This window comes from Protopterus annectens, chromosome 7.part0 (assembly GCF_019279795.1).
Source record: "Protopterus annectens isolate FY-2018-M chromosome 7.part0, PAN1.0, whole genome shotgun sequence".
NCBI classification, from domain to species: domain Eukaryota; kingdom Metazoa; phylum Chordata; order Ceratodontiformes; family Protopteridae; genus Protopterus; species Protopterus annectens.
Window position 1 is genome coordinate 1755571819 of NC_056739.1, and position 13565 is coordinate 1755585383.

At 38.0% G+C, this 13565-nt stretch overlaps 1 protein-coding gene across 3 annotated transcripts in view; it reads left to right on the forward strand.

The window, feature by feature from the left end:
• Nucleotides 1-13565, forward strand: part of LOC122807225 (alanyl aminopeptidase, membrane) — a 1192582-nt gene that overhangs the window by 1165569 nt on the left and 13448 nt on the right. For all 3 annotated transcript variants that reach the window (XM_044078301.1, XM_044078300.1, XM_044078302.1), the window contains one exon: nucleotides 4970-5137. In XM_044078301.1, coding sequence (XP_043934236.1) covers nucleotides 4970-5137 — 168 coding nt within the window. The remainder of the gene's footprint in view (nucleotides 1-4969; nucleotides 5138-13565) is intronic.

Below are 13565 nucleotides of genomic sequence, written 5' to 3' on the forward strand. Positions count from 1 at the left end.
TTGTCCACAGACTAAGTCTTCAAATTAGGATAGTTCTGTATAAACTGCTTCACATGATCCAATGCAAGGCCGTACATCTAAATGCAAGGCCATACATTGACCAATATATATAAAACATTACTTCATGTCTCAGATTTTCTGACAGTAATGCAATATTACTTCCGATTTGAATTTGTTCACTTATGTCTGCTGGCAGAGCTTTCTCCCACCTAGGTTTGAATACCCGAAACTCACCCCCCAACACCATCCACAGTTCCTTAATTAACCAGCTTAATGTGCACCTTCAAGAGCAAACAAAATGCATTTGTAACTTAAATGTCTAGCTTATTGACTGTTTTTATTTGTATCTGCAGAAAGACATTCCTTGCAACATATTTAGCATGAGTACTACATTGTATTGTTACGTAAATTGTTAAGTTTATTATTGCCTTAAACTGGTCTTTGTACATTTCTCCTTATTGCACCTGTATTGTCACCTCTGCTTGCACTGTACTGTACTCTATCACTCTTGTTTAGTTGTATATCACTGTATCATGTTGATGCTATGCAGAACTTCTCATTCTTTGTAACTAGGTTATGACTGAAAAGAGGTCCCAGTGGTCCATTTTAGTTATCTGATAGCATAAAAAGTGGCATTGCATACCAGGGATGCTGTTACCTTAAGGAAGTCATTACATATTAAATTAATGGATTCACATGATGAATCTCTCATTTGCTCTCATTTGATCTCAGTCTTTTAAGTCTGTCTTTCTCATGGGATTAATGGTGCACTGAGCCTTAACATTTAACCAACTACTTCAGAGCCTTTTTCCAACTCCCATTCAAAATGTACACATGCACAAAAGGCATGACCTTAAGTAGATTTCCCTGTATTGTTTTTGTGTACTGTGACTGATGAATGCCTGGGTGCATATCTGGGTAGTCAGTCACTCCCATATTCACTCTTTCATTCATTCCCTCATTTCATTTAGCACTCTCCATGGTTATGCATGAAAGACTGTACCTGAGACAAGATCTTAATGTAGCAAAAGGTCCTTCAGATGGTGGTAGTGATTTGGTTATAATTCACATGCTGATGGCGGTAGTGATTTGGTTGTAATTCACTTGCTGATCATGGTAGTGATTTGGTTGTAATTCACTTGCTGATCGTGGTAGTGATTTGGTTGTAATTCACATGTTGATGGTGGTAGTGATTTGGTTGTAATTCACATGTTGATGGTAGTAGTGATTTGGTTGTAATTCACATGCTGATGGCGGTAGTGATTTGGTTGTAATTTACATGCTGATGGCGGTAGTGATTTGGTTGTAATTCACATGTTAATGGCAGTAGTGATTTGGTAGTAATTCACATGTTGATGGTGGTAGTGATTTGGTTATAATTCACATGCTGATGACGATACATTTGGTAGTAATTCACATGTTGATGGCGGTAGTGATTTAGTTGTCATTCTGATGGTGTTAGTGATTTGTTTGTAATTGTCATGCTGATGGTGGTAGTAATTTGCTTGTCATTCTCATGAGTGAAGTGTTACTAAATTGAACCATTAAGAATGAGAAGGCATGAAGGATCCTTTAAACTGGAATAAGCAAAATGATCTCCTCCAAAAAGGAATTCAGCTTAGAACAAAATAAATCTTGATAGTGGGTTAGCAATGTATGAGCTTTGCACGTTGGCAGGGAAACAGAGAAAAGATCTCTGCCAGCAGAATGCAAGTAAAGGTAAATGTTGAGAATAGGTGGATTGCATTTCTATCACAAACTAATGACATGGTATTTTGTTGCCAAAACTGATGCAGTTCTAGCCATGACATGCACAAACTTACAGCCCTTGACAGTATCCGTCTGAAAATAGTAGAGTCCATAGAATATCTTGAGGTCAGGCTTGACCTATCACATGCTATTTCTAATCACATCCTTAGTGTGAGAAATAGTATAGCCCTAGTGCTTTACAAATGGAACAGTACTAACATTCTTCTAAAAAACAGGACAGGCTTCTATTGGCAAAAGAAACATTCTGCCTGATCTTGAATTCTTCCACCCATCACTGGCGCAACTTCACATAGAAACCTACAAATGTTTCAAATTGTGCAAAATTGTATTTGTTGTTTTATGGTTGAAGGAGGCACCAGGCTTCACTATCACCTGACAATAAAGCAGGAAGATTTGTTTCCGATCTCCCAGAGTATAACCATCCTCAACAGCATACCTTTTATAAGGTCACTTGTCTGAACAACTGTAAAGTGCCCTAGTGTCTAATCTGTTCAAACTTTACTCAAAGACATTTACATATTCTGGCTTTTCCTTTTTTGCCACTAGTCCTTACACATTGGTCTTTCATCTATATTGACCAAGCTCTTTCACACCTCAGCCTCTCTACCTCGAGATCACGTCATGACATACTTCATTAAGCTTTTCAGTTTTCAGACAAATTGTGTTAACAAAGATGTTTAAAAAAATGTTGACTGCCTAGGCTGCAAATGCTGTCTTTTTGTGGATGATACAAAGGCGTGTACTAAAACAGCTATAGGATTGTAATAAGAAGTTGAACTACAGATAGAGTGAATGATCTAGTTTTGAAGAATGTTTGATACCAGTGAGAAAGGAACAGCTAACATGCTTGAATCCTACAAAGAAAAACAGTAGAAATGAAGTAAGTGGTTTATCATTGTCCAGATAATCGGCATATGCCATGTGACTGCTATAAAAAGGAGTCGCTAGAGATTTTGATAGCTAGTACTATTCCCCCAATTTGGCAATCCTCATCTAAGGTAAAACCCAAACTGTATCATTCTTTGCTTTTCAATTCTAATTCTAGCTATATTAATATGCTTATGTAAGAGACATGGTATTTTCACCTGTAAGACAATGATGAGGTTTGATGTGCAACAGTGTGTGCAGTGTGACTGTTGCATTTAAAGATACCGGTAGGATTGAAGTAGTTCATACAAAAGCTTTTTGTCTTTTCTGCACAAATGAATGAGAGGGAAGGTTAAAGAGCTTTAGATGAAAGAACAGACAGGAAAAATCCTCAAATATATCAGACTAAAAAGGAATTTCATCCTTCATAAAACTGTTAAAAACAAGGGACCCAGATAACCAAGAACTGACTATGGGGAACAGGCTTAACTGACAAAAACACAGTGGGGAAATCGAGTAGAATGTCTCATCTTTTGATGGAGAAAACATAGTTGGTGATACAAGAATATACAGAGTATGCACACTGGGATAAATTTCTACAGTACTGAGAGTGAATGGAAATCTTTTTGGATTGTTGGTTAGATACCCTGATCCATTTTAAATACATTTCACTTCTTCTTATGTTAATCACCGTTCTTTAATTAATAACTGAACATATGTCTGGGAATCATATTCTTGAATTAGAAGCACATGCAAGGGATGAACAAGTATTCTGTGTTATTTTGTTAGATAATGGATCTGAAAAAATCCAGTGATGACTCTTTTTTTCTTTTCTCATTTATTCTGTATATAAAGAGAGTTGTAAGTTTTGCCTTTTTGTCCTGTGCAAATCATGCAACCCTGATATAGCTTCTGTGATGCTCGTGCCCTGGCCCAGCAATCAAGGAGCCTCAATCCTCACCACTAACACCAGAGAGGGCATCTCATATATAAGGAAAGGATAACAAATACACATAGTAAAGTGCAATTTCCCTTAAGAGCACACAGAGATCACAGTCAATATGGGGCTGGTCACTCCCTTGCTCCCCAGGTCCCCGATAAGACTCCCCACTGGCACAGCTATAGGGTCCAGATCTCAGCCTAGCTGACCAAGCTAAAATCTCCAGCACCCTCTCTGTCCAAACAGTGCTTCGTGTCCCTGCCCAAGTAGCTGACACACACACACACTTTGAGATAAGAATTTACACAACCACACAAACACTTCTGGGGAAGGCTGGCACAGGTTCTCCAGCTGTGCCCCTTTTACCCAGACTATACGGTAGTAATTACTGCCACCACCCAGCTAATATTTATCAGCTACTCAAAGAAGGAATGACTCCAAATCTTTAACTTCACATGACAGCATGAAGTAATTTTAATTTCAAAGGACAGACAAGAAATGCTTGACTTAGCTCTCTTTACAGCAGATGGCAATGTTGCTACATTGTTTTAAGGTCATTTCACAGCATAGTCTTCTATTTAAGAAAACAAGTTTGTATTTCAACATTCATATTTACAAATGATAGAATTATCTGCACAATTCTATCTGGCTAGGCTGGCAGCCTTCACAGCTTCCTTGATTTTATTACATAAAATATTTTTGTAAGTAATCCATACAGTGCATTGGGATACTTATATGCCTACAGTTGTCTGAATTTGGACTATGGGAGCTGCAGAAGATGACAAAAAGAGGATAGAGACTGTTCATAATATCTAATAGTTAAAAACATGTTCTGTTTTCTCATAGGGAGTTAGTAGACAGCTCCCTAGTAAGGACTAAAATAGTACTTTGCAGCCTGCCTGAAGGTACTTAAGGTATTGTCAGACAACATGCTTGGAAGATTGCATACTCCTCTGATATCCTACATGCTACAGATTGGTCTGAGAAGATTATTTTAATGCATAGTGTAGAGTCACCATTTTATAGTACATGACCTTAAACTGGTATTACCAGGTTAGGAAATTAAATGCTCCAAAGAAATAATCCACTCAGTACTCATGGAGGTGGAATAACTTCTACTATTCCATCTCTATCATAAAAGTACAACAGATGACAAAATGGAATTTTGGGGGCTCCATAGGACTTACTGGGAGTTAGTTCTAAATAGGAATGGTGGGGGGGTGGTAGCCCTGTAAAGTCAGGAAACTCAAGATACAATTACATGGATATTAAAGATGTGAGTCTGATTTTTTGTTAAGATCGCATTTGTGAAATACTTTGTGCCATCTGCCATGAATTACCAGTGGTCTAGCATCTAAAACATCTTACATTTGTTGTGCTTTTGTGGTTTAGAATCCCTCCCAACCTCAGGACAACAGTTTATTGTGCTGCCATTGCTGCAGGAGGAGAAGCTGAGTGGGATTTTGCCTGGGAGAGGTTCAGGGAAGCAACACTGGCAACCGAAGCTGACAAACTCAGGTCAGGCCTGGCTTGCAGTTTGGAACCATGGATCTTACAGAGGTAAGAGATACATCATATTATTCTAGGGGTATTGGCTGATGATTAAAATCTAGTTGACAGTTATGAGATAGGGCACACCTGTGAATTTGATCAGGAATTAGTAGCTAGAGGAATGTAAATGGCTTGCTTAATGAATGAATGAATGAATGAATGAATGAATGAATGAATGAATGAATTAGTATTTCTAACAAGGGTATAGTATTGATCTACCCAGCCTTCTCTCAGACTCACCCTGTCAGCACTGTCTGTTTAAATGACTTACTTAGTCATGCAGTACAAATATTAACTATTCAACAATTGTTGTAAACATATATTTTTTTTTCTATTCTTCATTAAAAATAGTCCTGCACTGGCTTCTAAAAGTTCTGCCCCCATAACGTTTTGAGTGATGTATGTACATATTACCCTGCTTTATATATACATATATACATCTTGTTCTTCTTTCGGCTTTTTCATACATACACACATATGTATTCAAAATATTTTTATCTGAAACACATCATCACCTCACCCAGAAAATTAATGGTGGTGCAACATTTCTCTTTAGGAGATGGATGTCATTCTGAATAGCTGCATTTATTTAATAATGCCTTATATAATTAAATACATGGCCAGCCATCGCATTGTGTACATGGTATTGTACAAAACCAACTTTCACATAGCATTTATAGACCGACATATGTCAGCATTCTCTCACTTTCTGTTTTGGGACATGTTTTTTCTTTTGTCAACATATCAGATATTAAGTAAGCATTAAATCAAAAATACTGAATGCTCTTCAGCAAGTTAAAAGTTAATATGCTGTTATCTGTCTTTGTCTTGAAGACAGAGGTTAACCTTACATTCCATACATTTTATTACATTGAATTAAACACATTTTTCTCTTTTCTTTTTTTTTTTTTTTTTTGTTGGCTTTCTTCTTTCTTTCATTTCTTTAGGATTTTTATTTTCACTTCACTACAACTACGTACAAAACTTGAATACACTATTGCATAATGACATTTTAATATACTTTTTTATACAGCCTTCAATATTATACTCTTTTATACAGATTTTTCAGTCACTTGATATACCAATGTTTAGAACGTGTAAAGATAGTTTTAATTTTCTTTCTACAGAACCTCTCCTTTGGTCTATGTTTACTGAAAGTAACATCAACATTAGGATTAGTACACACATGGTGGATGAATAAAAATTCCCTTAACCCCAGTTAAGACATAATACATAAATAAATGCTTAAAAAGCTCATATGAAAGCAATTAAAGCTTCCAGAATGGAAGTAGAATAACTCAAATGCATTTTGTCAGAGTTCTAGTTATGGCAAACAGCTTAAGAGCTTTTATCTTATAAAATTACAGAAAACAATGTGGAGTTTAACTAATTAATATTATCAGTAAAACAATTTAGTGTCCAGTAATGACACTAAAAATAATTTAAATTCTATCTGGGAATATTAATCATATTAGTGTCACTTAGAATCTTCCTCAATTCTGCATAAACTGTTGTTCCCATGTTCTGCTACTCATATTCCTGAATGACCTTTCGGATTCCCTGTATTTAATATTCTGAGCTCTTTATTGGAGGTACAAGACTTGTTACTGTAAATCCTGACACATCAAAGTTAAACTGTGACTGTAAGAAATGAAAGTGCATTCCAAATCTCACTCATGCAACTAGTGCAGGATTCAAAACTCATTGTGGAAAACAGCGTGGGTAGACAGGGGTGTTTTGGATGCTGAAAATGTGTCCACTTCATGTTTTCACCTCATATGGCTAAGGACAGCATGGCCTGCAGAGGTAGACCACAGAGCAGTTACCATGTGCTTCATAGAAGCACTGATGGATTCAGTATTAAATGTTACCATCTACTCCCTCCCCCTGCACCCACTTTCACTTTGCATGTCTGTTATACATTTACAAGTTCAATGGTAGCATAAACAGCTAATCATGGAATCTCAATCACCTTTACAACATAAGCAGGATATGTTGGAGAGATGGATAAGTATCACAGAGAATTACACTCCTGTGGAACCATCTTCCATTTCACATAAAATGTGTATTCTGCTCTATTCAAATTAAATGTTAATGACTGGATGGGATACTATAAGTTCACTTCTGGCTTAGCACTCATGCCCTTTATGAAATGGGGAAACAGGTAAATGTCCCAGCATGCCCTTTTTCTGCCCACCTCTAGGTTATTCAGGAATAAAATATAATGGCTAAACAAATCTACCATGGGAATGTAAAGATAGGCTTCTTAAGATCGTCATAGATCAACAGCCAAGTAAGTACCTATAAAACTATGAACATAAGGTGCTGCACATTGTCCAGCATGCTTTCTAGGTGTTGCACTGTATGTGCAGCCCATTTAGTACATTTACCTTCTCTGCAATATTGTGTGAAGCAGTGACCTATGCCAAGATCACTGACCACATCAGCTCATTAGCGTAAATGATGCACCTAAATCAGAGATAGGCTGACACTGCAAAATACCATGTCTCTCCCTTGTGGTGTGTATGTAAATGTCATAATCAATATACTTCACAAACGGAGAATGGGCTTGGAACCCCTGCACAGCCTGCATGGAGATCACATGTACAAGACAGATGCCAAAACACTAGTGAGGCTGGATGATTTAGGCTGTCTCTCTGCCCCACCTCAGGGGCTTATATGTGGGGATGTATATGAGTCAGTCCATGCCAGTGTTGCAGACAATGGCACAGTGTCATCAAATTGTGCCAGAGGCACAATCATCATCAGTATCAGTTATGCTTGACCTGATGATGTCAAGCATGTGCTTTCCATTTGAGAAGACCCTCTACCAGTTGAGCTCGCAAAATCAGAAAGATAAGATACCTGTGGCAGCAGTAGATGACACAATATGTAAAAACCATATGGACATGCTTAACTTGTTGAGCAGGAAGTTGCAGCACAGAGGTACCTGAAGGAGAGCTATGCAGAAGTCTGTTGCTGAAGAATCTCTGAATACATGTACAGTACACTGCACAATTTTGTTTGTTTGTGTATTTTGGCTTTTCCCAGTTAGGGGTCACCACAGCTGAACTCCGGTCTGCTAATAATTGGTAGTTGATTTTTACGTGCCGAGTTACTAGCCCTGATGCTCAACCTTCAACGAAGGTACGCCCATTCACGCATGTCTCCACGCAGAAGATGCTCTTGCTGAGAATCGAACCAGACAGTGTCTTACTGTGAGGCGACAATGCTACCGCAGCACCACGACATGTAATAGCTGTTACTAACCTGTTATATCCCCTATAGACACTCTTGTGGCCATCACCAGCCCAGCTTCTACATCCAAGCCACCGAGTATGCGGGTCCACTCTTTCTTCCCAAAAAAGGGACACCAGGGAGTTGTCCATCTGCTAGAGATGCTTTTGTGTTGGTGGTTCATCTCCTGTGATGAACATGGTTTTGTCAGTGTCTTTTGTCTTGCTCTTGGCATGCAATATTTTATCAACTGTTCTTTGCTGCAATTTTGCAGACACCTATAATAGCCTTTCACAGCACTGATGTCCAATGCAATTCCCTGCCATGCCTGGTCTTGATAAACCATGTATTTGATACCTTTTTCCAGAATGTGCATACCATATATGAGAAAAACCTATCGTAAAACCTCAGTCTCCTCATTGGTGAACTTTTCCAAATAGGCCCTTGGCATATCTGTCAATGTTTTTGTTCAAGAATTATGGACACAACCATAAATAATATGAGGCAAAGGCACAAAATCAGGGACACATTTTAAATATTAATTCATTTTAAAAGTTAATATAACAACAGGTTTTTCATCAACTTGTATTTTCTGAACAATAAAAATATGAAACTCAGAAGACTGGCATTATTGATTGACTGTAATTCTCAACCATTTACCAGAAAATAAATACATTTTATGAGGGACATAACAAAAAAAAAAAAAAGCAAAATGGAGCATGTTCTACAAAATCAGGCAGAAATGAGATGTATGTCCCATGGCAAGGCCTGCAGAGCTGCAGTTTATATGTCTGTCAGTGTGTGTGTGCAAGGCCCTCTATGTATGTGTGCTTCCCCCTACTACTTATTGGCTAACTGTCCCTTGTCATGATTTGATTATTGCTCTCCTTTCTTATATTTACTGCAGCAAGGGCACATTATCACAACACCATTTCTTGTATTAGCATTTGTCTTCTTGCAGTCCTCTATCTACCCTGTTTCCTAACCCCCTTAAAATACATTACCATGCCTCACCCTAAGCACAGGGTTTATCATATCCTGTGTGGCATGTAATTACCTGGGAGCATGTAGCCCATGGTGTATACCTCCCCACAAATAGCCATAACAATGTCATTCTATTGTGTAATGCTCCCACACCCACGTATGTCCCTGTTGCTGCCATATCCCGTACGCTTAATTACAGCAGAAGGGTACATTAGCAGGTGTTTTGTCTTCCTTCATTATGCCTGTCTTAAAGTCCAGAGTCATACACTGTAATGTCCTGATTTTACAGTTGTTCAACTTAAAGTTCTGTTGTGAAAAATAGCGCAGATGCTTTATCTTGCACTAATAATGGCTTCTTAGCTTGGCAGTTATACTAATGAGGGCATTTAGCATGTGTCTCTGAATCACAGTGATAACCCAACATGATGTCTACACTGACCAGCACTACTATGGTTGCTCCAGGACTAGGTATATCTATGCACACTGAGCTGATGCTCAGAGTCTGTGTTGCATTGTGGTTCTCCCCTGTGCAGGATTTTGATAATACCTGTTACTATTCTTGTGTAGACAGTTAAGATGAAGAGGCTCAGATGTTTGTTTATATACTTTATTACATACAAACACATCAGGATTGATAGCAGCAACATAAAATATAAACAAACTAACTGACTGACTAGTACACATACATATATGCTTACACTTCTGCAGCTCTCTACAAAATGGCAGTCTCGCTTGCACGTGCTCAGTATTTATACACACGTGCTAGCTCACTGGGAAGCTTCTTAAAGGTACATACATACACACTCTGATCAACATCCTCTTTCTTTACTGAGCTGTCTGTCTTGCGATAATAATGACATTTGAATAGGCATGCAAATTATACAAAGAATAATGAATGAACAGCATCCATGTCCAAGTTGCCATGTATCTGGAACATGGTCTGGAAATGTGACCTGATCTTTTAATGTAGCAGGTAGGACTGGGCTTAGCAACAGGGGCAGTCATTGGTGAAGGATCTGCTTTAGGACTCACAAGGATATTCACAGGAACAGGGATATTTGCTGGAATGTCCTGTGGAACTGGAACATTGGATAAGTCCCACTCTGAGAACTAGAATATCACAGGCTAGATACTGCAATTCTGGTTCAGACAGCAGTACTAAATGTTTCTGATTCCAGCTAAATTCTATTCCTTGTTATTCCACGATGTATGATCTTGGCTCTGGACATAAACTTTTCACGATTACAATCTGATCAAAACCTTTTGCTCGGTGCATCCTCACAATCTCCCCTTCTTGTAATGGATTGAGCGGTTTGCTGGTCTTATCATAATAGGACTTCTGGGACAAACGCTTTTTCATGAGTTGAGCTTTCACTGCTTTGTTGTTCTTAGCACATGGACACAACAAATTACTACTGATTGGTAGTGTGGTTCTGGTTTGTCTCAACATACGTCTCTGGGCAGGTGAACCAAGATGTTTATCACGAGGAATGTTTCTGCCATTGTCAGAAACAACTTTGTGTGGACTACCATGGACAGAAAAATGTTTCTTCAGCTTAGTAATGAAAATGCTGGATGTGAGGTTAGGAAGTAGGTCAGTCTTGAACCAATCTGAATAAGAGTCTACTAACAACAAGTAATGTTGACCATTCCATTTGAAAATGTCTGTAGCTACAGTGGATATAAAAAGTGTACACACCCCTGTTAAAATGCCAGGGTTTTGTGATATAAAAAAATGAGACCGCAATAAATCATTTCAAAACTTTTCCCACCTTTAATATGACCTATAACCTGTACAATTCAATTGAAAAACAAACAAATCTGTTAGGGGAAAAAATATAAAAAATAAAAAACGTACAATAAGTTGGTTGCATAAGTGTGCACACCCTTAAACTAATACTTTGTTGAAGTACCTTTTGATTTAATTACAACATTCAGTCTTCTTGGGTAGGAGTCTATCAGCATGGCACATCTTGACTTGGCAATATTTGCTCACTCTTCCTTGCAAAAGCGCTCCAAATTTGTCAGATTGCGAGGACATCTCTTCTGCACAGCCCTCTTCAGTTCACCCCACAGATTTTCTGTTGGATATAGGTATGAGTTCTACCTGGGCCATTCCAAAACTTTAATTTTATTCTGGAAAAGCCATTCTTTTGTTGATTTAGATGTATACTTGGGGTCATTGTTGTGTTGAAAGGTGAAATTCCTCTTCATCTTCAGCTTTCTAGCAGACGCCTGAAGGTTTTGGGCCAAAGGTAATTGGTATTTGGAACTGTTCATAATTCCCTCCAACTTGACTAAAGCCCCAGTTCCAGCTGAAGAAAAGCAACCCCAAAGCATGATACTACCACCACCATACTTCACAGTGGGGATGGTGTTCTTTTGGTGATGCAAAGTGTTATTCTTGCGCCAAACGTACCTTTTGGAATTGTGGCCAAAACGTTCAACCTTGGTTTCATCAGACCATAACACATTTTGCCACATGCTTTTGGGAGACAATGTATTGTTTTGGAAATTAGCCAGGCCTGGATGTTTTTCTGTGTAAGAAAAGGCTTCCGTCTTGCAACCCTATCCCATAGCCCAGACATATGGAGGATATGGAAGATTGTTGTCACATGTAATACACAACAAGTGCTTGCCAGAAATTCCTGCAGCTCCTTCAGTTTTGCTGAAGGTCTCTTGGCAGCCTTCCTGACCAGTTTTCATCTTGTCTTTTCATTACGTTTAAAGGGACATCCAGTTCTTTGCAACATCACTATTGTCCCATATTTTCTCCACATTTTGATGACTGTCTTCACTGTGTTCCATTGTATATTCAATGCTGTTGAAGTTGTTTTGTACCCTTCTCCTGACTGATACCTTTCAACAATGAGATCCATTTGATGCTTTGTAAGTTTTCTGTGAACCATGGCTTTTGCTGTAGCAGGCAACTGAGTAAATGTCAGGAAAATCCTATTAGGACAGCTGAACTTTATTTGGGGTTAATAAGAGTCTCTTTAATTGATGGCAGGTGTGTACCCAAGAAGACTGAATGTTGTAATTAAATCAAAAGGTGCTTCAACAAAGTTTTAGTTTAAGGGTGTGCACACTTATATAGCCAGCTTATTGTATGTTTTTTATTTTTTATATTTTTCCCATAACAGACTTGTTGATTTTCAATTGAATTGTACAGGTTATAGCTGAAATTAAAGGAGGGAAAGTTTTGAAATGATTTATTGTGGTCTCATATTTTTTATATCACAAAAACCTGGCGTGTGTGTGTGTGTGTGTGTGTGTGTGTGTGTGTGTGTGTGTGTGTGTGTGTGTGTGTGTGTGTGTGTGTGTGTGTGTGTGTGTGTGTGTGTGTGTCATCTAGGTTTTGAGTAAGGACTAGGCAAAGAAATAGGCTTAATGGTGTGTATGCGTGTGTGTGTGTGTGTGTGTGTGTGTGTGTGTGTGTGTGTGTGTGTGTGTGTGTGTTTTCAGGATGGGGTTAAAATAAAGTATGCGGGTGTGGGTGTGCAGGTGTGAGTGTGGGTGAAAGTACTTGAGTGTGTGAGTTGATTTGTCAAATAACAGTTTGTTTAATCATGTAATGGTGAATATTTTTGAGGATATATTTGAATGTTTTGTGTTGGAGTAACAGTATGGGCTAAGTTAACGGATGGATTTATTGCTGTGCATGTCTGATGTTGTGTTTGTCTGTCTCCAAGTGTCCAAGTGTGTTGTGCAGTGATACTGTCAGCAGAGGGGTTTTCATAAGTTAATGTCTAGGACATGGGAAGGGTTAAGTTTAGCACATGTGAATAAGGTGAGGCGGGGTTGAATTATGTAGAAAAACATTTAGAGAGGATTATTTATTAAATGTTTCTAGTTGTTTCCCTAAGCATATAATAAATATTTTGCCTAAATCATACTACATTAGAACTTAAAGAATGTGCAATAGAGATGATGACCTAGAGAAAGAAATTGCAAAATTGAAAAAGAGGTTACTAGAAAAATAATATTTTGAGCAAATCCTGGAAAGTGGTAGAATATGTAAACAGGAGAGATTGCCTACGATACAAAGATCAAAACAGTTTTTAATATCCAACAACAGGAAATGAGTATCGTACAATGTATGGAAATATTTCTTTTTTTCAGGATAAAGGGAGTAATTCACAATAATTAGTATATTAAAAAAAATTCTTCTTTTAGGAATGTATGTTACTGATATGTTATAGAGGGGAAAACATTG